We start from the raw sequence: 25,655 nt of genomic DNA, 5'->3' as shown, positions 1-25,655 counted from the left end.
AATTGAGGGAGTTGCTAACCCATCCGAAAGCGCTACGGATCCCTTGGTTAAAACATATTCAAAAACTATGTACGACACTGGGGTTTCCTGATCTTTGGTCTGATCCTGCTGATGCTTCACTAAATATTTCACGCAGGAATTTGGTTAACGCCTACCACGCGCAGAAACTATCCACTGCCATGGAATGTCAGAGGGAGGGATCACTGACATCTGTATTCTTGCTAAGCAAGGACACATACAGGATGGAAAGGGTGTTGGATGCCATCTCCCCCGTGCTGGCCAGGAAGTTGTTTCTCCAATGGAGATACGGCATTTTGCCCCTGCGGGCTTTTACCAGCTCCTGGACAAACCCGCCCTCCTCCAAGCAGTGTCCAACATGTTCTTATGTTGAGGAAAGCGACCTCCATGTAGTTCTGTTCTGTCCCACCTATTCGAAAGCTAGGAAATACTGGCTTCTCCCACATATTAGAAACCTTGGTTGTAGGGAGTACTTTCCAATGTATAGAATTTTAAAGACTGATCTTTCAGGTCCAACTGTGTTTGCATTGGCTAAATTTCTCACTAATGTCTGGCACATTCGTACTAGTTTTATGAAGTCACAGCCCCTGAGTTAGTTTTAAGCCTTTCCTAAATGTAATCCTGCTAGTTTTAAACGACAGATATGAATGATTTTACAATGTATAAATATGTATTCTTGTGTCTGATGGTGATTTTATGCTTTATATGTTTTATGTTGCTGTGTATCTTTAATGGCCGCATGGCCGAAATAAAGATTAAATAATAATAATAAAGGTGATTGTTTATCCGTACCTGGACGACTGGCTGATCAAAGCATCCACGTTCCAGGAAGCGCAACTACATTTCAACAGGATGGCTGTTCTGTTGAACCAATCGGGTCTGCACATCAACATATCCAAATCTGTCCCGACTCCTGTTGAGTGTCTGCAGTACTTGGGAGCCTCCATCGATACCCTCAAGGCAAGCGTGTGTCCTTCAGAGGAGCGACGCTTATCGATCCTTCGTAAGGCTCAGACTCTCATGTCCGTTCCAACGACGAAGGTGAGAACAGTATCCTCTCTCCTGGGGTCGATGGCCTCTTGTATCTTTCTCACTACACATGCACGCCTCCACGTGAGGCTGCTGCAGGAATGTCTGGATGATCAGTGGAACCAGAGACAAGGGAGCTGGGAGGACAGGATCCAACTGTCTCAACACGCTCTACAATCTCTGAAATGGTGGTGTTCACCAGCGAATCTCCTCAAAGAGATTCCGTTCCACAAGGAGATACCGGCTCAGACCATTGTGACAGACGCATTTCTCCAGGGCCGGGGAGCGCATTCGGACCACCTTCAGATACAGGGCACGTGGTCTCAGGCAAACTCCACGTATCGCATCAATTTTCTGGAACTCCGAGCTGTTCATCTAGCAAAAAAACCACGAATGAGTATTAGACGACGAGATGTTAAGAGACATCTTCGCAAGATGGGGCACTCTAGAAATCGATCTGTTTGCCACCTCAGAAAACAGCAAATGCCGAGACTTCGCCTCCAGGTTTTACCAACCAGGGACGCTGGGGAATGCACTGTGGATCAACTGGTCGAACAGCTTTCTCTACACTTTTCCATCCCTTTCCCTGATCCCAGCAGTGCTAATCAAGCTGTCCCAATCCAGGGCCAGGATGATCCTCATTGCTCCGGAATGGCCTCGGAGGGCAGATGGTGCATCCCAACTTCTCGCATCGTTGAGTTTGGCAGCATTGCTCCTGAGCTAGTGCAGTATGGACATTTAAACCTGCCTCAGAACTGCATGGCGATACTTAAAGAGGCAAAGAGACCGTCTACAAGGACTTCCTACGCATACAAGTGGAAGAGATTCTGCATTTGGTGCGCTTCCAAGAATGCTGATCCTACGTCCTGCAAGGAGGATGTCATTCTTCCGTACTTGTTGCATTTGGCTCAATCTGGCCTTAATTTTCATTCTATTATGGTTCACCTCGCAGCTTTAACTGCTTATAGGAAAAGCCCTTCAAAAACTTCCTTTTTCCAAATCCCTGTCATCAAAAATTTTCTGGAAGGTTTGAAGAAGGTGTTTCCCCCCATTAGGCATCCTTCTCCTCCGTGGGAGCTGAATGTGGTGCTATCTAGATTGATGAAGGAGCCTTTTGAGCCTATTCATAAGGCTTCTCTACAGCACCTATCATGGAAGGCCGCTTTCCATCTGGCTATAACATCAGCTCGCAGGGTGAGTGAGATCCAGGCCCTGTGTTGCCAAGAGCCCTATACGGTGTTTCATACATCTAAGGTTGTCATGAGGACTCACCCAAAGTTTCTCCCTAAGGTGATCTCTGATCTCCATGTGAATCAAACAATCACTTTACCAACATTTTTTGAACATCCTTCCTCTCTGGCGGAGAGTTCCCTTCATTCTCTTGATGTGAGAAGGGTGTTGAAATTCCGCTTAGATAAGACCAAGGAGATTCGTAGATCGGATTAGTTATTTGTTAATTATGGATCGGTCAGGACTGGTCTTGCCACCTCTAAACAGTCCATCTCTAGATGGATTGTGTCCTGTATCCAACTGTGTTACCAGAAGGCTAACCAGACTCTAGGGGTAAGCATAAAGCTCACTCAACCAGGGGCAAGGCGGCTACAGTGGCTTTGCTACGTGATGTTCCCATTGCAGACATCTGTAGGGCTGCCACTTGGAAGTCGGTCCATACCTTTGCTAAACACTACTGCCTGGACTCTGATGCCAGAGCAGATGCTCAGGTTGGGCAGGCTTCGCTGAGGAATTTATTTGAACAGTAGTGGTTTTGTCTGTTTCTTCCACCGCTGGGTTGGTTTGTTTGGGATGGACTTTCCATTCTATTCACAGATTATGACTATACACAGAAATCCCCTACTACAGAAGGAGTAGTTTCTTACCTGGAACTCCAGTTCTGTAGTAGGGGTATCTCTGTTATAGTCATAAGTGAACCAGCCCTCCTCCCCGGTGGATGAAACCATTATATCCTGAATGCTACAAGCCTGGCTTTATACACCTTCAAAAAGAACTGAAAGTAACTTGCCTTTGGCTGTGCATCATGGGATACTGAGGGTCTCTGGAGGGTTCCCTAAAGGCATGGTATCCCTTTTCCAGACACATAATGGCAGCCTATGGGGCTTGTCTGTCCAACCCTTCCTCTCTATCATGACAAAGGATTTTTGTGAAGGGGAGTTTCTCTATGTGTGAAACTTAGCAAAATGTGTACATTTTAATTTTATATGGCTATCCTTTTCACTTCAAGATGAAGTGCTGGCCAGTGTAGCCTTGTTAATTGCAGGCTGCATTATTTGTCTTTGTTTTTCTCTTAAGTGTCTAAGCAGGACTTCAGAAGAGGACAACTTAAGAGACTATATCTATTGAAGTGCTCCGGGGTCCATGCACATGGGCGGGACGACTCACATGGTTATGACTATCACAGAGATACCCCTACTACAGAACTGGAGTTACAGCTAAGAAACTACTCCTTTTAATCTACACAAAAGATAATGTGTTCAAATGTCATCATCTAGTGTATTGATTTGTTTTGATCATATAAAATATCTGTTTGCACCGCACTTCAGTTACAAAACAATTTTCATGTGTACTAATCCTGATATATTCAGCATGGTCCCTTTTTTTGTGGTAGGAAAGAAAATATCCTACACTCCTCTTACATGGATACTCAACAGGATTGTCACAAAAATTCTCTCAATTGGAAGTCTCCGAAAGAAAAGTAAACACCAAGCTCCTTCGACAGAGAGAGCCTGACATTTGACCTCTGTCTTTGAATGTGCCACAAATGTGATAAGATTTGAACAAGATTTAAAGGCCTATTTATAGAAAGCAAGTTTGTGGAAAAATACAGTAAACAAGGTTTTGGCAACAGGAGAGACCAACTCAAGCTGGACAGCCTAAAGCAAATAAAGCCAGCAGATAGCCAGAACATGTGAGTTACAAAGCCAATGGTAAGCAACGGGCGGAATGCATTGCTAGGTCAGCTTTCTGAATTCCCCAAGATGTCTTTAGCAAACCAAATAGTTGCGCAGTCTGGTAGGCTGCGACCTAAAAGGGCAAGATGGTGCAGAAACTGACCATCCCTTGATGGATTGTACTTAGAGCTGCCACCTGGTCGCTTTTCTACCGGCACCACCGGTATTTTAATATCACAGCCAGTACAAAATAAGCAGATTAATCTAAAGCCAGTATTTTTTAGCCCTTTTCTGCACATTCTTCTAACAGAAAATATAAACAGAAAGCAGTTTTAAATGTGTTCTAGAGCTGTGTTCATGATCCCTGACTCCTAATTAATGTAAACAAAGACAGAAAAGTCAAGTTACAAATGAACACATGCAAATTTGTTTAAAGTTTAATTTAGTATCAAGTTCCAAACTTTATAGACTCTTAAAACACTATTAATGTATTGTATGTTTTTCTTGGAAAAGTAGCAACTCGAATTGTACTCTGCATTAAGATTTGCTATGTATTAGGTAAATAGCAGCCTCCTAGTGCTGGCTTGTTCCTCCAGGGCCAAGGCCACTGCTACAGTGCTTTCCCATAGGGTACCTGTCCTGGACATCTGCCAAACTACCATGTGGCATTTCTCTACATGTTCACGAAGCACTACTGCTTGGACGGTCAAGCCTGTTGAAATGGGCATTTCACCCATTCGGTTCTCCAGGACTTTTTCGTTTGAACCAGTTGGATGATCCACCTCCTGGGAGGTATTGCTAGTATTTATTCTAAAGCGAGGAATCTGTGTTTAGAAGTCTCCATCAGAACAAGTTACTTACCTTTGGTAATCCCTTTTCTGGTAGAGACTCTAACTGCAGGTTCCTCACTGACCCTCCCATTCTCCCTGGTCTGCGAACTGGGCTTTTCACCTAAAAGATCCCAATAGATGCTGTTCACTGGTTAAACAGTTATTCTGATGTGGCTCCGCTTCTTTGGCACGGACATAGTCACAAAAGAAACAGATGTCAGTGTGCAAGGGTGGCGCTTATATGGGCACTGCAACATCACTTCCAACGCAAACTATGTTGAGCCAATCAGCGCCACCTACTAGCAAGCAAAGTTACTGCTCAACATTTTCTGGATCCAGTCTGATGCTTGGGGAATTTTCTACAGTGAGAAATCTGCAGGTAGTCTCTACCAGAAAAGGCGTAAACGAAGGTAAGTAAATTACATACAAAAAGTGGCTGGATTAATCTTGCGCAAAAGCCAATTAATAAGAATAGGTTCCACAATAAATTGCTCAAAGGAACAACGGGAAATCGGCCACTTACGTCTCCAAAGTACTCCTCTGTGAAGACACAAGGAGTATAAAGCAAAGCAAAAACTGTCCCCCATTGACTTCTTCAGGGCATGAAAATAGCTCCTCATGAAGTAAAAATCCACATTTCAGAAAAGGCCTGTCTATGGTACAGTACTGAGTCAGACTGATAAGATCTAAGTGGCATCGTCATCTTTTCAAGTGGTCATCATTTCGTCCATCATTAATTAAATCGATATCTTCAAGATCGTCACAATTCGGTAAAGAGAAAGTATATACATTTCTGGGAGAGTGCACCCGTCGTCAAATGCCAAACCTCATAGTAAAATAGGAAATTCATATTTTACTATGAGGTTTGGTATTTGATGAAGAAGTCAATGGGTGACTGTTTCCCGTGACGAAACACGTGTCGGCTCTGTTTTTCTGGCTACATTTGTATGACCATAATGAACACTGTATGAAGATTGACTATATGACGGAAATTTTATGTTTAAGAAGAGAAAAGGAAAGAAAATAAAAGGAACTTATTTAACGAATATATAAAATGAAAGTAATCTGAACTTTCTTTATCTCCTAACAATTGTTATTTGCTTCATTGTGCTCGGGGACAGTTTTTGCTTTAAGGTAAGTAAATTGTTCATTAGGTACTTTACCATACATTTTTCTCCTTTTCACGTTGAAAACCCATGACGTTTTGCACCTGCTGTAAGCAGGGCACAAAATGTTAGTGAGAGGGCTGCACTGGGCAGGTGGATGGGGTGGAGCCCAAGGATTCCGGGCAGACTTCTATCTGTCCAGTGGAAGCATTTGCTCCTTCTGTGTTGCTACAGAAGTCAGACTGGAGCCAGGCTGTGCTTCTGCCCATACCCACAGCCCTGAAAGCAGCAAAGTGAGGTGTGGTATTTCCAGGCCTGGAATTATTTGTTCTGGAGTATGCAAACCCGATAATTCCACTATTGTGGGTGGTGAAATTCGACTGAGCTTTATTTTTCCAAATGAAATTTCCCAACTCATCATTAGGACCTGGTATGCTTTTTTCAAAGTCTGGTGCTCTTCTGCAATATGGTTTAAATGTTATTGCGTGCTTGTTATGCATGCAACGGACAAGGAAAGACACTGGAAAGGCAAGGCACAGTGTAGAGGACATGTTGATCATCCTTTATGGGAGGTGCCCTAGGTACAGGGTTCGCAGAGAAGCAAGAGGTTAACTATCTCCCCAGTTGTCAGGACCTCACATGCAGTCTGGGACCTGCCTGGCATACAGATCGAACTTATTCCTCCAGCTTCATGGTGGCAATTAAACCTTCATTCTTACATTTGACAAGAGGGGACTTTTTGATATAGAAGAAGGTGGGTTGTCTCACGCTAGGACAATGCGTGTTAAGATGCTGTTAAATATTTTGATAAGATTAAAGACAAGTTCAGCTATCAAAAATGGAGTGTTTCCATCATTTCTAGATCAGATCCTGGGTTCAACATCTTCATGTGGATATGAGAGTATCCAGAACGTTCATGCTATTAGGAAAGATCCTCTTAATCAAAGTAACCCATCATAAACCATCTCCGATGTCTACAGAATCTCATGTGAATCTAAACCGCTGTGCCATGTGACATTCCAGTATGCATGAGAGAACAAATCAGTAAAAAGTTTGGTGACAAACAATGGGGCAAAATACTAATTAAAGCCAACATCTACCTAGTACATCAGAGTGCCAAACCATCTACAAAATAACCTATGCGTGGCACTATACTCTGAACATATACACAGTTTTGATAACTCTTACACCAACACTATGGTTAGAGGGCCTGTGGGATCAGAGTTTACCTGATACTATACTTTGGTCCTTCACAAAGTTAGTAGGTTTCTTGTAGATAGTCTGACATGCGATAAAACAGTTGACATGCCCGGATCTAGAAAAATGCCCCGAAGTAATATTATTGCTCTGCCCCTTTGTGGTGAATTACGTCCATATATTTCCAAATTGGGGACATGATTTATCAGAGGTTACTTGAAGCTGTGTGGGTATTTAAGCACTGTGGGGGCAGCAGTCGTCCCACCTTGGCAATGGGGCTAGAAAGACTTTTGTGGCTTTTAGAGAAGAGGTTGGCACACACTAGGTTTAGGTGCCCTTCTCTTTAGATTGTAAGACAGTGCAGTAAGCCTATATCCTATGTGCTGTGATTTACGATTCTGATCATACTAATGGTAAATGTTCTCTGCTCTTGTTGCCTTGCCCTTGCTCTGCCATGTACACGTTATCTTTTCCTTCTGAGTTCTAGAACTAAGTGAGTTGACAGTTTGAGGTTTATGCCTAGGTGGCCATGAGAATAGACGTTTTGCGAGTGGGTTCTTGCGTTGCACTTTATGTTAGGAAATAAATCTCTTTGGGAGCATAACTTGAGAGTCATCTTTACAACACCAAATGGGAAATTCTTCAAATGTCTGAGGAAACCAGTGCTAGTTACTTGCACTGGACTTCCTAGATTTTAATTTTCCGACGAAGTAGAGTCACTAAACATCTTACATCAGACAGCAGTAGACTAAAGTGGGTTGGGAGTGCCGGATGCTTGGAAGATAGGAAAGGGGTCTGTTAAGACAGTTATATGTTTTAAAGCTTGCAGGTGGTATTGTTAACATTCACCACTGAAAGTAAAACTTAACAAGCATTGGCACAGCCAACAGGTCTCACCTTTGTAGCCTAATGGCGATGCCAATTGTTTTTAACGTTTCAGCTTCCCTGATACAGCATGGCTAAAGAATAAAAAATTAAAAAAAGCTTTTGATGCCCCCAGGCGATTTTTGTTGAGGTAATCTGTGGTTTCCAGGCACAATGTTAAGCACACCTTTATTCAGGAATAACATTTCTGGAGTGAAGAGTCCAATAATTATATGGTCCTACTCTAAAGAAGGACATTTTGCGGTCCCTTGAGTCTATAACGTGAAGGATCGGTGCCTTAAAATAAAAAAAAACTTTTAAAACCAGGCTGTTTTTTTGAGTTTTTAGTTACCGATCCGAGTTGGATCAGTAACTACAAAGGAAAAAAGTGAAGGAATTGGGGATTGAAGAGTATCAAAAGGGGTGCTCATCATGGCATGTAAGTGCCCTTAAGTTGTCTCGCACATTACAGAAACTGGTGCCACATGGACCATGCAGGGGTATGAGCTGAACACAAATACTGATTAATCCTGAAAAACCATGAAGGTCTGGGATGTGGCAGCAGCATTTCGGGAGCGACTATGTGCAGTGCAAAAGGGCAGCGAACCTGTGATGAAGGCTTGAAAGTGCATAGATGTAAACACTTGTGCTACTGCTGTGGCTACCTACTGGCCATTTCCACCTGTTATAACAGTGTTGTTCCCAGCTGGCCCTCCACTTCATAGCATCAGACACTGTTCGCAAGGATTGACCTTAGTGGCATGCCATGGCTAAACTGAAAGCCAACCCAGTAGCATGTACGCAAATGGTATGTTCAAAGCGGCCAGAGGAACACGGGGGGTTGAGTGCGTAGGAAGAACAGGCTGCTGAAACAACACCTGGGAGCATAGGTGCATTAATATCAAACGGACGACAGAGGGGAATAAAAAGCACAATGTAGGGGGCAGTGAACTACACAAGAGGTGATAGCTGGAAAAATATAAATGCACTCTTGCGGAGTGCTAAGTAAAAAAAAAACATGTGTAGAGTGCTTAAACACACAAAAGTATCTCTTAAAATGGGAGCAGTGGATTTTTATTTATTATTTAATTATTTTTGAGTTTTATAGAGGGCAAACTTGACCCGTTAAGGTATCAGAGCGCTTTACAGGAATCAGCAGCAGTATACAGAGACTTGGAGGGGGGGCGAGGGGGCTGGGAACAAAGGGAGAAAAAAGGGACAAAGTAACAGTTACATTTACAGTTCACAGGGAAACAAGGGGTCAAAGTCAATGGTGGGAAGCCCAGAGGAGCCGGGAGGATAGCGCCTGTGCACTCCCGGGGATGCATAGCAAGGAGATGGGGCAAGATCTCATCTCTGGGTGAGATAACAGGCACAGTTTAGGCGAGGAATTTGCCCATTAAGAAGGTTTTGGCATCTTTTTTTAAGCGAGCTAATGACGAGATTCTTCTGATGGCGGGCGGGAGTGAGTTCCATATTCTTGGTGCGGCTCCAGAGAAGGCCCGGTTGTAAGTTTTCTTTTTCCTTAAACGTGCAGGTTGGAGCAGGAGGTCTCTCGAGGACTGTGAGTTTCTGGTCCCTCCAGATAGCACGAGTTTCTGGGCAAGATATGCAGGGGAGTTTGTGTATAATACCTTGTGCATGATACATGCCATTTTGAGTTTGATTCTGGCCTGTAGAGGAAGCCAGTTCTGTGCTTTTAAATGTGGTGAGATATGGTCGAACTTCCTTGAGCCTGTTAGAAGCCCGGCAGCCTCATTGAGGCAGGCTTTTAAAGGTGCCAGCGAGATCTTGGGTAAACCCGAGAGGTTAGAGCAGCCATATTCCAGTCTTGAGATTTCTAATGCCTGAACAGCCATGTTTAAGTCTGGAGTGTCGAGGAAGGGTTCAGTTTCCTTAGATAGCTCAGGTGGAATCTGGCTGATTTAGCCATCAAGTTGATGTGGTCATGCATGTTCAAGTTGCCGTCCTGGGTTATTCTGAGGGATTTTGCAGAGTCTACAATGGTTGGAGGCAAGTCTTGAGAATACAGGTGGGGCACCAAAGATAGAAGTCCAGAAAATTACAATATTGTGAAAATCCTTTATTGGTTCAATCTTTAAAAGACCTCAGCCAACGCGTTTTGTTCCATGCGGAACTTTATCAGGGCTTGTTAATCTCTTGATAGTCCCATGAAGCGTTCAAATAATAAAAATAAGAAGCATCCACGATATGGTTAGATCACCTTCTGTGGTGTAATATAAAGATTCAAGTCGTAAAGGCAGCAAATATCGGCAACCAGGTGACTCCAGAGTCACGGCACTTGTGAACCACAAAGGTAGTTGTGGATCTATAGATTTAATGAACCACCCTCTGTCGCATTAGGGTAAATCTACCAACCAAAATAACGGTCGTTCAGCTTAAGTAACAAATAAATGGGAAAAGGGGCATCTATAACCCCAGACAGCATAGGTGTAATCTTCCGCCCGTCTACATTTGTTCCCCCTGGTCACGTTACATGAGTACCCAAAAATCAGCTGGCTCTATTTTTGGGTGGTTCACAAGTGCTGTGACTCTGGAGTCACCTGGTTGCCGATATTTGCTGCCTTTACGACTTGAATCTTTATATTACACCACAGAAGGTGATCTAACCATATCGTGGATGCTTCTTATTTTTATTATTTGACCGCTTCATGGGACTATCAAGAGATTAACAAGCCCTGATGAAGTTCCGCATGGAACAAAACGCGTTGGCTGAGGCCTTTTAAAGATTGAACCAATAAAGGATTTTCACAATATTGTAATTTTCTGGACTTCTATCTTTGGTGCACCACCTGTATTCTCAAGATTTGGTATCTGTCTCAACAGTGGAGCTTTCGTGTGGCTAGCTCCGGGTGTTTTGTGCACAAACACAGTACTGACAAGCCTATTTGGAAACTGAAGTGCCTAACCGTGGTCAACCACATGTTTCTGTTCTTCATAATGGTTTGAGGCAAGTTTAAGGCTGTGATGGCCTTGATCCATATCTGAAGCTCAGGGTTGGTTTTGGGGTGGGATATTAGAACAAATCCTGTATTCTTTGCGTTGAGTTTGAGTTGGTTGGACGAAAGCCATTGGACAGTTAGTTTCAAGGCTTCATTCATGGAGAGAAGCTCCTCGATAGAGGAGATCTTGATGTAAATCTGGGTGTCGTCAGCGTACATGTGGTACGAGAAGTTTGCGGTGTGTAGTACTTCGGCAAGTGGTTCTAAGTAAAGGTTGAAGAGGGTGGGGGACAGGGTTAAACCTTGGGGGACTCCAACAGTGACCGGGGAAGGGGCAGACAAATTGCCGTAAATCAGGAATCTCTGCGATCTGTTGTGGAGGAAGGACCTAAACCATTCCAGGACAGGGCCACTAATTCCCATATTGTGTTTGAGGCGTTTGAGAAGTTTCTCATGGCTGACCATGTCGAAGGCCGAGGACAGATCTAGGAGGGTTAGGAGACAGGTTTTGTCTTGGTCTAGGGCTTGGAGGGCATCATCCACAAGGTGGAGAATGGTGGTTTCCGTGCTGTGCCCTGGCCTGAAACCCGATTGGAAGTCATCTAGTAGGTGGAAATTGGTGATTTGTAGGCTCAACTGCTGTTGCACACACTTATCCAGAACATTAGCTAAGAGTGGGATGTTGGAGATGGGTCTAAAGTTGTCAGGGGAGGCAGGATCCAGCGACGTTTTTTTTTTAGGATGGGGACGACTTGGCTGGCTTTCAGCGAATCGAGTACGGATCCCTGAAGAATGGAGGCATTTATTATTGCAGTCCAGCTAGGAATGATATACTGCCCAGCGGCAGCTAGGCAATTAGCGGGGAGTGGGTCATTGAAGTGGTTGTTCGGGTTTAAGGTGGAAAGGATATCTGAGACGGCGTGTTCGTCATAGCTTTTGAAGTCGGTCCAGGGCGCTTGGTTCTTGGGAAATGCCTATGGAGGCGGCACGGAGAGGGGAGGCAGATCCGGAAGGGGTTGAGAGTAAATGGCGGATCTAAGTTTGTTTCCGAAGGCTGTGATTTTGTCAGAGAAAAGGGAGGAGAACTCCTCAGAGGATATTAGTGATTTGGGGGTTTCTTTCAATGTTTTGGCCAGCTTGTTTGATTGGCGTTTGACCAGTTCAAATAGCTTGGGGGGTCTGTTCTTGGCATTCCCCAGTCTGAAGAATTCTTTTTTTTTTTTTTTAATTGAGGATGTTTCTGTTGTAGGTATTTCTGGCCTGGCGGAGAAGTTTTAGATGTGCGGCAGAGGGGTGCTGTCTCCAGATTCTTTCTGACTGCTGAAGGGATCTCCTCTCGCTGTTAATGGACCCATTGAACCAGGGGTTTCTGTCTTTGGTTTGGATTATTTTTTGTTTTAGCGGAGCAAGGTCATCAAAAATGTTAGTTATAGTTACTGAGTAATGATCATCAAGGTCACAAAACCAATGTGATGTGAGGGGGTGGGGAGGCAGGTCAGACTTGCATCGAGCTACCAGTTCACTGGGATCCAAGTTCTTGGTGTCTCTAACCCAGCGTTTGGGAATCACCTGTTGCGGTGCTCTGGTCGCCTGGGTGTCGGATAGTAGGAAGGTGATAGCGTGGTGGTCGGACCAGTCACAGGGGTCTATAGCAGTAAGTTTGACTGTTGGTTCATTAGCAATGATCCAGTCTAAGGTGGCGCCTTTCGAGTGTGTGGGAAGTGAGCAGACTTGCGTTTGGGCCTTTGCAGGTAGGAAATGTTTGATAGCGTTCACATGCGGATCCTTGGGGTCGTTCCAGTGCAGGTTGAAATCACCAAGGAAATGTCTTTGGAGTTGGCAGAGACTTTGGCTGTGAGGAGTTTCATTAGGTGGTCTGTATAGGCGTCATGAGTGCCTGGGGGGTGGTAAAGGATGTGCAGATCGCACAGTTTAGCGGAATGTTGCATATGGAGAGTGCTAGGTATTCGCAGGAGTCTATGGAACCTTCCAGGAGTTCCGTGACATGGAGGTAAGAGCGATTAAATACAGGCAATACCTCCTCCTTTTTTGCTGGATTGCCTATCCAGTCTTGCAATTTTGTAATTGGGAGGGACTAGGAGGCCCAGGCATGGAGATGAGATTTGTTGAGCCACGATTCGGTCAGGATTGCCAAGTCCAGGTTTTGGCTCCGTATAAGATCTGCGATATCGGCTGCATGTTTAACTACAGAGCGGCAGTTGATTAGGAGGCCAGACAATGGGGGGTCGGAAAGAGCGATGTGCGATGGGGCGGACAGGAGTACAGGCGCAAGGTTGCTATCAATCACACTTCTGTTGCGGCAGGTAGCTGATCTGTTAGGGTTGATTGCGACAGTGCATATGGCATGTTCAACCTCCTCGACTGGTGGGCTAGAGGCTGCTGGGGCCGGGTTATAGGAGGGAATTTCCTCATCAGTAAGGTCTGGTGGACTCGGGTGGCAAGGGTGGAGTTGTAGGAAAGGAGGAGGGCTAGAGTATCCCCCTTGGAGAGGTAGCATGGTTGCTTGCGAGGGCGAAGGGGTCTTGAAGATAGCGCTAGAGGGTGAGTAGTGGGCTCTGTGGTAGGGAAGGGGGTGGGGTTCCACATGGGCTTGACTTAGAGAATGCGAGTTCAGTGAGGTGTGAAGGAGGTTCATTAGATCTACAATGGAGTTATGAATGCTCTGCGTTAATTCGGCTGCTCGGAGGTGCAGGGTTTCGATATCTAAATAGGTGAGAGGCGCTTGAAGTCCGTGCAGCAGAGGTTTGGTTGGTTCTCTTGACAAGCGTTGGGGGCAGGATAGTGGGGCTGGGTTGACTTGTGTCGTAGGCCAACGACGGAGTTTCAGTCTCTGTGTCGGGGGAGGAGCTAGCGGGGAGGAGTCTGTTGCTAGACCCCGGACGAATAGCGTCGTGGGCGAAAGGATGGATGGACACAAGTACTTGGGTTCAGGCACTGGGGGAGGGCTATACACAAGAGAGGCATGACGCCTGCATGGATAAATGGGGACAAAGGATATGAGAGTGACAATGGAGCGAGCAAATGCTAACCCTATGGGTGGGCTGAAGCCCATAGATTGAACACAACACACCTCTTCGCATGCTTTGTCTGCCATGACCAAATTAAAATAAATAATAAAAAGCTGGAACAAAAACACTCCCAAATAATAGTTGCTACTCCTACTGGTTAACATTGATATGACTGAAGTGTGTTCATGAACCCTCGCGTGCTTTTGTTTGACAGTTTCCCCTTCTTATGTTGTCTGTTACATTTAATGTGTCATTTGCTGTCTGCCTTCATCATCAGTGTTTTTCCTGCCTTTTTTTAATCCTTTTTATGAAAGGCCTAAGTTTATTCTGTTTTGCTACTTCTTACTTTGACCGCCATCATTATTCATCCCATATGCTGTTCTCATCTTTTAGTTTCTCACCATGTCTCTGCCTTTTAAGGCCATCAGTCCCTCTGAATGATATTATTGTGGACCATTTCCTTTATTGTCGAAGTGTTAGCGACCAGTTCAGTACTCTGCTTACTTTGCTGCTGGCTCTCGTGGAGTAGATAAGCAGAACAGGGTACTATTGATGTAGTATTTGTTAAGTGGTTGCCAAAACGAGTGAGTTTCTCTATTCTAAAGGCCTTGATGACTTAGTAAGCCAAAGCTACCTGCTTATTCTTGCTGTTGCTCCGTCTTTATCTAATTTATTTCTGTACTTGGACAGTTTGGGAATGGCGGTCCTGTGCTGGAAAATATGTTGGCTTCAGGTGGTAACTGTATTACTTGGGACAGAAGTTGTTGAATACACAGATCTTTGCCTCATCTCTGCCCTCTGTTTTTTGCCATCAGGAGCATTTATCGAGAGATTCTCTTCCTGACATTGGCCGCCCTGGGGAAGGAGCACACGGATATTGGTAAGAGGCAATATGCAATGGAGAGTAAAGAAGAAAATTGGAATCTGCAGTGGATGATTATGAGATCATGGGTTTGAAAGCGCAAATGATTTGCTCTGGTGGTTCTGCACTATGATCAAGCATTCCCCTTGTGCAGCCGAGTTGGAACTTTGTGGTCTGTACTCCGTGTTAGTTTTGATTGTTATTACACGATAGATGTGATATGAGGTGTTGATTCATTGAGAGGTTGGAGTGTAAGTAAACACAAGCAGATTTACCAGATAGTTAGAGCTGCTCTGTGGTCTAAACTCAGCTGACATTCATGCCAGTAAGTACATGGACACATGAGTTAGACTCATGTTAGGCAACAGCACCTTTCTTCGTTGGGAACTTAAACAAGGATGTATCTTAGGACCCTTGTTATTAAATCTCCACACTGGTGGCCTGGTGACAATATTAACCATGACCAGGCTCTGTACCTGTGGTCCAGTATGCAAATGATACATTGCGGATGGATTGCTCCGGGGTGGTTCTTCAGTGGACCATTTGTGCGCTAGAATAATTAAAAATTGCAAAGCAATGAAAGAAAACCAGCATTGTGGTTTTCGGCCGTGGGACTCCCAAAACTGGAAGCTGGTATCTCAATGGGTTTACTTCTGGTTTGAGGTGAGAGGCAGCTGCAAGATGCTGCAAGTGTAAACTGAGCCAAATCTATGTCACGATCTGCACTTTTTGTCTCATTAAAATATTTACATGCCCTGATATTCGGGGTTACAGTTGATTATGGAGTATACTATTATTTGAAACAGATGTATGAATTATGTACAAAATTGCCTTTCTTGATTTCATAACCATTACTCCTTCAATTTTAACTAAGAGTTAAGAAAGTAGTTGTACTGTAATGATCATTGTTATTCCATGCCTTTAAATTGTGACAACTTCTTTTTTTTTTTTGCACATTTTTCTTGTGTAAACATTTGTTTGTAGCATGTGTTGCTGTAGATCACATGCATGCACATTCCTGCCAGTCACAGTCTGGCGTGGACATTTGCAAGTTGTTTTTCTTTCCCAAAGAGGTTTTTAGTCACAAGATATCTTGTGATTCCTCCAAAAAGCCCACAAAGACTCCACCTCAGATTTTCTTTTTCCACTATTGGTTTCGGACATTCCTCAAGAGTTCAGTGATCGTTAAGCTACAACAGCAATCAGTTCAACTCCAGGCACCAGATTTTCCTTTGAAGGCATCAAAAGACTTCTCTTCATAATCGCTACTTCAAATTTAACCCAGAATGGGTTTTCCGAGAACCAGTTAATAGAATAACCCTTCAGCTGTGGGTGATGATGCTTTCAGTCTGCCCTATTGTAATTCCAAATTCCAGTTGTCAGATATGTGTGTGTTTTACCTCTGTCTACATGAAGGCCAGGAGGAAAGCTGTAAAGCCTGTATAGCCTTCAGAAATAAAAAGACCAACCATTGTTGGTTGGAATGCCACTGGGCACATTATAGGATGCAGCAACAGAACCCATTGAGCTGATGCAGTTTTCAGAACCTAAGACATGGGGGGTCGCCTGGAATACTGTGAGGTTAAAGTGCCAACAACTGTTCCTTAGATCGCTACATCAAGTGACAGACTTGGGGGCACATAGGAAGTTTGCAACTAGGCCAAAGATTACCCTGCGAACAATCATACTTCCTCACACACAAGTGGATTCACCCTGCGGTATCGACTTTAAAATGTATCAAGAGTGTCCAGAGTATAGAGGCTAGGCACCACTCTTGAACGAGCCAGGCATCAAGCCTTGGAGTTCGAGAAAGGAGACCTCTATACTCGCCTTTGGCTACTATCACAAACCAACTCAGTGCCCTGAGCTACCCGCATCTGCCATGCCAGAGAAGCCTTGAGCCAAAGCCTCTGAGCCAAAATTTGAACCCATATGTACCAAGCCTGGGGAGAGGATGAGGCCTAATGGCTAGTGCGGTCGACCTCAAAGCTGAGGAACCAGGATCGAGTCTCAGCAGGGATGCTCAACATCCTGTGATTCTGGGCAAATATCCCCCTGCCTAACAAAAATTAAAGTGTCCGTCGTGTGACACAACTGGTGCTCATGTAAAGCGCTCTGATACCTTTGGGTCAAGTTTGCACTATATAAAACTACCTCCCCCCAAACAAAACCCTTAGGCACCGGGTTGGTACCTGTGATGCCCAAATCGGCTTTGAAGCAGACACTGAAAAAATCCTTGCATTTAGCCTTGACATCCACAGACTCAACATCGACAATGGAGCTCCAAGAGATGTCTGATGTCAGATAGATGAAATTATATACCCATCCAACATTGAGCAAAACTTTGGCACAGCCTGACACAGCAGTAGTCATACCCCACAACCTTCAAGAAGACTAAACTCACTTGGAGGAGCTACACAAATATCCAATCCTAAAAAGCATAGGCATCAAGATTCCAGCCCTGCAGCACAGCCACTAACACCAAACCCCATTTCACCACCATCACCACCTAGGTTACCATCACCAAAGGAATGCATGCAGAGTTTGACCGTGACAGCAAGTATGATCAAGAGAATCCACACTTTCCACCTCACAAGGGGGTCCTTGGAAGGATAAAAATGTGGATCTGCAGGAGGACTCTTACCTAGAACCATATCCAATAAATGCCTCCCTTCCGGATTAAACAACCACATACTATGATGTCATTCAAAGGAAGGTGGAACATCATACGGTCAAGTTACATGTGGAGGAAGAGGAGGAATTTATAGTTCAGACCTTATCAATCTGTCCAGTTCAATAAGATACATAGGAACATGATATGGCATGAAGCAGTGAACTTTAAAGAATCATTGATGGCCAGGAAGGCCCCACCCACAGCTAGAGGAAAGTACCAAAGTTGCTCCAGAAGACCCACAATGTGTCTCAGATTTCATTAGTATCACACACAACTTGAAAATCTGCTTTTACCTAAGGCACTGTTGATGCACCTCCCCATCAGACAGGGAGAACTGGAAAACTGATGCCACAGGAATACCTGTTGATACTGCCAGTTTGGTAGGTTTGCTCTTAAGGCACCATTGGGAAGAGATGTAACTGCTCATCATCCATCTTCCGGAGGCGTAAGAGAGGCAGATAGATCATGTAAAAGGGGCTAACTATCTCCACAGCTAACACTGCCTCCACAGAAGTCAACACCAGTATTGATTTTCTGGAGATGTGTGGCTACGGTGTCAGGGCACCGCCAAGTGGTCCAGCAACACCTGATCCATTTTTCAATTCAGTGGTGAACGCCTCTTTGGGCCTCAGGTTGACACGATGTTCGAGAAGCTCAGAAAGCCGGATATTGTGAAGGCCATGGAGGCACTGCAGATGCAAATGACAACGTCTGGATTACAGTGTCAGGCGCGTGGCAGGGTGAAAGCTGCCATATCACTGCAGCGTTCAAGATACCAGCAACATCAGCCCCTCACTCCCTCCTACCATTTGCAGTTTGGAATCTCAAGCAGAAGTGCGTGACTCCTATTCAAGTAGCACCAATGTGGGCTGTGGGCAAGACTGTTCTAGTATTTAGTGTTCTGTAATGTCTGTCCAACCGCATGAGGCACTGCTGTTCCGGGCTGGCTTTCGAACTCAACACCGAGACCCGTTGAGGCAATCAAACATCAAGCAGATGAAACTAATGATTTGGCACTTGAGTTCATTAGGTTTCAGTACTTTAAACTAGCAGAGGAGTGTATGCTAGTCCTGCATATGACATGCAAGTCTACCTAGCTTACATGCATGTTATGGACAAAGTTGAAGCGTTTTGTTTATTACTCAATAACAATCCGAGTTGTTAAAGGCATTGGTGCAAGACATCATATTTTTTTTGCACCATCAGAAGGCAGGGTTAGCATATACACCGATTCGCTCACATTTAACAGCAGTAGCTGCTTAAATACAAAACAGACAACACTCTTCTCTGTTTGGGATTCCAGTCATCAAGGTATTCATGAAGGGACTTAAGAGTACTTCCTCTGAAAACACCACCCATTCCCACATGGGACCTTAATGTTGTGCTCACTAGACATAAGGGTCCTTTTTTTGGAGCCCCTAAACTCGGGAGGTACTATTCCTTGTGGTAATCCCTGTCTTGTGCATGGTTAGTGTGTTGCAGGCTTTAACGTTGGAGTAATCTTTCATTCAGGTTCTTAGGGATAAAGTTGTCCTGAGGACAAACCCATGTTTTATGCAAACGTTTTTTTTCCTTTTCATCTAAATCAGTCCATTGAGTTGCCAATCTTATTTACACCCACAGAGGCCGTGGAAGAAAGAACATTGCATATATTAGATGTTAAAAGTGCCCTAATGTTTAACATTGACCGACAAAATCCATTTACAAAACAAAGCAGCTTTTGGTTGCATTTTCAACACCCCACCTGGGAAATATACATCTGGCTTTGTTAAGGAGGATAGGTAAATGCATTCAAATATATTGTAAAAAGGCAAAAAGAACCCTGCATTCTGAGCTGAAAGCTCATTTCATACAAAAGAAAGGAGCTAAGTAGCCTTTCTAGGTAATATACCACCACCAGCTATATGTAGATCTGCTACTTGATCAACACCACACACAGTATATTATTGTGCGGACATTCAATCCCGGCAGGAGTCTCAACTCATGTAAACTATACGTATGAATTTATTTCAAACATAGGCTCATTAGCCACTGCTGTAGATGGAGTACACTGTTTTATAGTCTATGCAGAGCATGTGATCTACAGCAGCATATGCTAGAAATGGAAAATATTACCATTTAACTATCGGTTTGTGGCTTTTAGTGCTGCAGATTCACATGCCCAATCCCACCTCCATGGATGTAAGCTCCAAGCTTCAGATGTTTTTCTTTCAACTTATGTATTCATTCACAGTGTACCCATATGCTATACGATTACTACCATGCGTCCCTTACTCCAATTACTACACTTGCCTATTTTTTGGGGTTGGGTCACCATCTGAGATGGAGTCTTTGTCCTGGTGCATTGTGTACTTCAGGGATCAGGGGATATCTCAAGATCGAAAATGTCTTTGAAGGAAAAACTACTTGGAAACGTCAATGCCCAACACTAGATGGCCCGAGCATGCAGAGTATTGTATTGTATTGTAATGGCATTTATATAGCGCTTGCTACCCCTGACGAGGCGTTGAAGGGCTTTTTCGGCGAGTAGTACGCTACTCCGGAACCCAAAAAGGATTAGTGTTGAATTAGTGTAGTGAAATATGAAAGTAATTTAAGTGGTGAATAGGTTAGTCAGTTATTTGGATTACGAAGGATAGCGAAGGGATAGAAGAGAGGAAAAGGTTTGCATTTATATAGCGCTTGTTACCCCATATGGGGTGTTGAAGCGCTTTTTTTGCGAGTAGCAAGCTACTCCAGAACCCATAAAGGATTAGTGGTGAATTAGTATTGTGAAATATGAAAGTAATTTGAGTGGTGGATATTAGTCAATTATTTGGATTGAGAAGGTTAGCGGAGGGATAGAAGAGGTAAAAAAAATGTGCATTTATATTTCGCATGTTGCCCCTGATGGAGTGTTGAAGCGCTTTTTTGGCGAGTAGCACGCTACTTCAGAACCCATAAAGGATTAGTGTTGAATTAGTATAGTGAAATATGAAAGTAATTTGAGTGGTGAATATGTTATTCAGTTATTTGGAGAGAGAAGGGTAGCGGAAGGATAGAAGAGGGAAAAAAGGTTTGCATTTATATAGTGCTTGATACCCCTGATGAGGCGTTTAAACGCTTTTTCGGGAAGTAGCGCGCTACTCTGGAACCCATAAAGGATTAGTGGTGAATTATTATAGTGAAATATGAAATTTGAGAAGTGGACATGTCAGTCGGTTATTGTGATTGAAAAGTATAGTGGAGGGATAGAAGAGTGAATGTGAATCTATAGTTCTACAAGCTGCTAACTTATAGTTACAGGGTAAGTAATATTTTCCATATTTAGTTTAGCTTGCGGGAGGCTAGAAAAACATTCCTTGGTGGTTTCAATATTGATTTGTATAAGCTCGGCAGCAATCTGGAAAACCTTAATGTCATTGTCTCTTTCTCCTCCAGTGGCATTTGACAAAAAGTACAAGGCAGCCTACAGCAAACTGGGAAGCTCCATTGGGAAAGAGGAACTGAAGAGGAACCGGGCACAACTTCCAAGCCCCAAGGCCATGGACTGTCGCAAATCCTTTGGAGCCACACTGGAGTGTTGAGACAGCAGGGTCAGAAAGTTCCAATAACTTCAGCTCAAGGTACTAAATAAAGGGGAGATTCCAGGACTCTATGTGAGACTTGAGAAGCTTCAGCTCCCCAGAGACCAGCATCCCAATCTAGACTGCCACAGTGGAGAAACCACCTGTGCAACACCAGGATTTACTTCAGCCCAGTGACCAAGGAATCCTGAATGCAGCACGACAATGAGGGAGGTTTACCACTGATACCTGACATCCTTCAAATTAAGCAACATTTGAATCTGTGATGAGCCCCCGACAGGCGTCCCCTCCCTTTGAACCAAAGCACCTACATGACATGACCATTACATTTGTGGAAGTCAAGGGAAAGTTAGATGTAATTACTTGACGGAGGCACTATACCAGCAAGACCCTTCTAGCACCATTGGGTAATCGAGAATGTGTACCAGAAAAACAGTGCCAATGGCTGCATGCTGAGAGCAGGGTAAAAGATGAGCACCGCCCACCTGACATTACACCACATAGTGCAGTGGGAAGGTGACATTTTGTATCTTCTCACAAGTTTACTATTGATTGCTGCTTACAGTGTCTGACATCCAATAGGAAATGAAAAAAACAACACAGCTGCTCTGGCCTAAGGGGAAAATGGGGTTCACCCTTGTTTGTGTGTGTGTTTATGTACATTTTCTTTCTGTGGAAGAAGGCTGCTACAATTGAGAAGTATAAAAATGAAAACATTCACCTGTCTTACACAGTGCAAACAGTATATATGGAACATTTGTGTGGCTTTCCCAAAAAAGACTGTGAAAATAATGTCCTTAATCTTTATGAAGGTCCATGTCTGGTGTGTGTGAGTTGCTTGTGAACTGAACTGAAATTAGAGCATGCCACTGGATGTTCTACAATCTAGTAAGGGTTCAACGATCACTAGAGAGGATGGGCCGCTTCAGAAATACAGTTATCGCACTACATGTCAGTCAGGTCATCTAATGGCAGAGGCTAGGTCACTGATGGCCAGAGGTGACACTGAGCAAGTGTTGAGGGTGTAATATCACTCTAACTTCATAGATCGCTGTAAAGGAAGCGGCCAGCACAGTGAAAGCCAGGTTTCACCCATTTCACCCACCAATCCTGTGGCTGAAATTATGTCATCTGACTGGGCGTTGTAGGATGTCACTTTAGGAGTTTTGGTTACTGTGTATATGCACTAGGGATCGAGTCTGCTTATTTAGCTGAGGCCTAGGTCTATGGAAATGTGATTGAATATTTGCCCTGATGTGTGTACAGAGAGCCTGGTCTATGTATGTGTGCTGATCCTCCACTGTTGCAGTGTGTCAGCACATAATGTATTTCTCAAAGTCTGCGTTGAGAAAAAAATCCCTAAGTATTTAGGATTTGCCTGCCTGCTGCTTCCCATAAAAAAATCAAATGGAAACCTGCATGCATGTTGCTCCTTAGGACATGGTGTAACAGTCATTCACTGCCAGCTCAGTCACAGCTGAACAACACTTAAGTTTTACTAAATGTCATGTTTTGTACCAGTCATTACCTGCCTGATGGTGATACGACCTAACAACATACACATACCGAAAAGCTAATACTTGTAAGATGGTATGAGGTATGACTTGTCTGTGTGTTATTCACTGTCAGGTTAGATTATAACAGTTAATATTATCTTGATTTAAATTTCTGTCATGTTCTAACAGTTAACATCCTGTCAGACACTGTTGACGTATGATTCACCAGTGCTTGCGTGTTCTCATGTCACATGATATGAGTGAGGCATTCATTATTTAGTCTGTTCCTATTACAGAATCCAAAAGTACTCACTTGTCACTTCAAGTTAAATACTGTAACATTTATTCCTTGCCTGGCCATTTATGTTCACTTGTCTGTTTGTCACTTCCTGTTACTTGTCAAGCTTTTCACCAAGGATCCATTTGTATGCCAACTACTCCTTTGCTGCCACAAAAAGGCATTGTGAAAGGTAGTGGGGTTCTCCTACTCCTTTGCATTTATTCAGAGCTATTGGCATGATATAAAAAATTACAGTCCAGAGAACTGCCATTTCTTCAGTGGAATTGACAGTATTTGGAAGCAATACATTAAAAATTACTACTTTATTTGGTAATTTTAGATGGCAATATCTGATGAGTTTGACATGTAGGTGGTTTATGTTTGAAGATCCACTGTAGCCTACTTTGCTTAAGGTATTCCGTGAAAAAATTGACATAGATGGAAATATATATATTGTTAATTTTGTTCTTCAAAACCAAGAATTTATTTAAGTACTTTCCAAGAAAGTCCCTATTCTGTGATCTGTGATCCTTTTTGAAGTTTCTGGACAGCCCTTTAGGTGATGTGGTACAACTAATAACTAAACTTGACATTGTTAAAGGTTGTTGGCAGGTGCCCTGGTTCTAGTGCCCCTGACCAAAAGACTGTTTTTGTGACCTGCTGCGGCATATTATCCTCTTCCCACATTCAGCTGATGTAGCGAAATCTTGTGACTCGCACTGCGGTATGCTAGTAGAAGTGCTGAAAGGAAAGCATGGTGTTTACTTTATCAGTATTTATAATTTGTAATGTTATTTCAGTGCCGTCTTTTCTGTATGTGTATAACAGAAACATTATGTGATGCCTGTGATCTGTACTGAAAGTTAAATCTGTCATGCTATTAAGCATTGTTACAACTGCCATTCAATTGGTTGGCATATGATGCGTGTGGCTGTTTTCACTTTACTATCAGTCAGTGAATGGCGTTACCAAAAAGGTCTTGCATCTGGATTTCCATTGTTGTACATAGCAATCTCAGATAGTGTCAACCATAAAGCTGGCTTGTTTTTATCACAAAGTGAGATTGTTGAAAGGCTACCACGTGTATTGTGATGCTGTCCTATTTAAGGATGACTTGCAGTTGGTTTGTTTATTGTGACTCCTTTAACACCGGTAAAGTTTCCTTTCAGTTGACCTGTGGATTGTGGTCTCCTAAAGCATTGTGAAATTGAGCACAATATGTTAATCGTGCAGTTATCTGACGTTGTGTTACTTGAGGAGTAACTGGAATCTATTGTGCTTGTACCTGTCAAATTGGACAGGGTGGCTGTCAGGTGACGACTCAAAGAATTGGAAGGTTAAACCTTGTTCAAGGACACAATGTTTACAACTGCAACACCAGACCTGTTCACAGGTGCAAGTCACATCACTGCTGTTGCTTAGTACCAACCCTGAAAGAGCATCTTAAAGTCGAAGCACTTAGGCAGAATATCTCAATACCACACCACTGTTTGAAAATTCGGGCTCAGATATCTCCAAACCCTTGACCATATTGTCTGAGGGCACCAACAAAGCACCATGGTCCAAAGGTTTCTAATTGTATTTATCTTTTCAATGGGTTTGCCCTCACCTCCTTGCTGCAAAGTTAACTATGTGACGATAATAAAAATGTTTTTATTCATATATTTTAGTTAAAAAATATATTTATTGAAGATTGTTTTAGCTTTTGCTACACTGTGATGTGATAATGTTATCAGCAGTTAAATTACAGGTTTGCGGTGTGTATTTCTGGAAGGAAAATTCTTTCGACCTGGTGTGGTGGGTAGTAGACTTGGCTCAACAACTCAGTTTGCGGATCCTTACGTCCTGTTAGAAGTACCTTTGAGCCCGGTCGTATTCTAGAACAACTTTCTTCTGTGCAGTGGGTCTGCGTGCCACCTGCCTTCTCTTGTTATACGCTCCTCCCCTGGCATTCAGGTTATCACTTTAAGAAGTAAAGACCCTTTCTGAAAGGGGAGGTGATAATGATGCATGTTGTATGTGAGAGTAAAACCGCATTAGTGAAAAGAATGAAGATGTTACCTTTATGCCACTTTTTCCAATAGCCCTTTGATTCATGTTCGATCACACTCAAGCAATGATGGAAGTAGGTTTGTTTCTAGGCATCTGTTGAGCTTGAGAACGACTTTGACCATATTGAACTACAGGGTTCGTTTTTGTGTTCTGCTTCAACTACATGAGCATCTACCTCTTTCTCCAGTAAATGAGTTGCGCAAGACCAGTGCTTCCATAATGGATCTGCATCTTCATAATGCAAGCTTGTTAAAGCTTATGGCGGGAATTCTCTTGAATCCCCCCCTTTTTTTTTAGGTTGCTCTGAATTTATTTTGTTGCTGTAGCAAGCCTGTCCTAAAGATTGTGCTCTTCAGCCTAGGCTTTATGCAGATGCAAGTATGTCACTGTCTTGAAATGTGATGTAAGATTACATAATCCTAGTGCTGACACTGTGCAATATTTTACAATGTCCAGAGGAAACGTTTTTTTGTTCAATGATTAACTGTTAAATAAAGTGTTTTCTTCACTTTTACAGACTACTTCTTCCAGCGTGTTGAATTTCTCTTCGTTGTTGGGAAAGTGATGTGAGCAACACACAAGCCCTTCAAATGTGTTCTTATACAATAACAATGGATAAAAGAGGAGAATATAACAATAGCTTCAGCAAGTAATGGCCAATAAAAGAACCTTACTACAGGTGTAGACATCGACATAAAACCACGAATCATTGTGCTTAGAGATTTGTGGTTCCAGGGCATACAATACCTCAAAGTAACCAAAATTTGAAATGGGTTCAACAAG

The 25,655-nt window shown here is 43.4% G+C and overlaps 1 protein-coding gene across 2 annotated transcripts in view; it reads left to right on the top strand.

The window, feature by feature from the left end:
* The window catches only part of DENND4B (DENN domain containing 4B), a 294,054-nt gene extending 268,674 nt beyond the window's left edge, over positions 1-25,380 (top strand). For both annotated transcript variants that reach the window (XM_078670188.1, XM_078670189.1), the window contains exons 27-28: positions 14,758-14,822; positions 20,899-25,380. In XM_078670188.1, the coding sequence (XP_078526314.1) occupies positions 14,758-14,822; positions 20,899-21,044 (211 nt within the window). In that variant the 3' untranslated portion in view covers positions 21,045-25,380. The remainder of the gene's footprint in view (positions 1-14,757; positions 14,823-20,898) is intronic.
* Positions 25,381-25,655: the final 275 nt, after the last annotated feature.

This window comes from Lissotriton helveticus, chromosome 12, assembly GCF_964261635.1.
Source record: "Lissotriton helveticus chromosome 12, aLisHel1.1, whole genome shotgun sequence".
NCBI classification, from domain to species: domain Eukaryota; kingdom Metazoa; phylum Chordata; class Amphibia; order Caudata; family Salamandridae; genus Lissotriton; species Lissotriton helveticus.
This window is presented reverse-complemented; position numbering and strand designations above follow the sequence as displayed.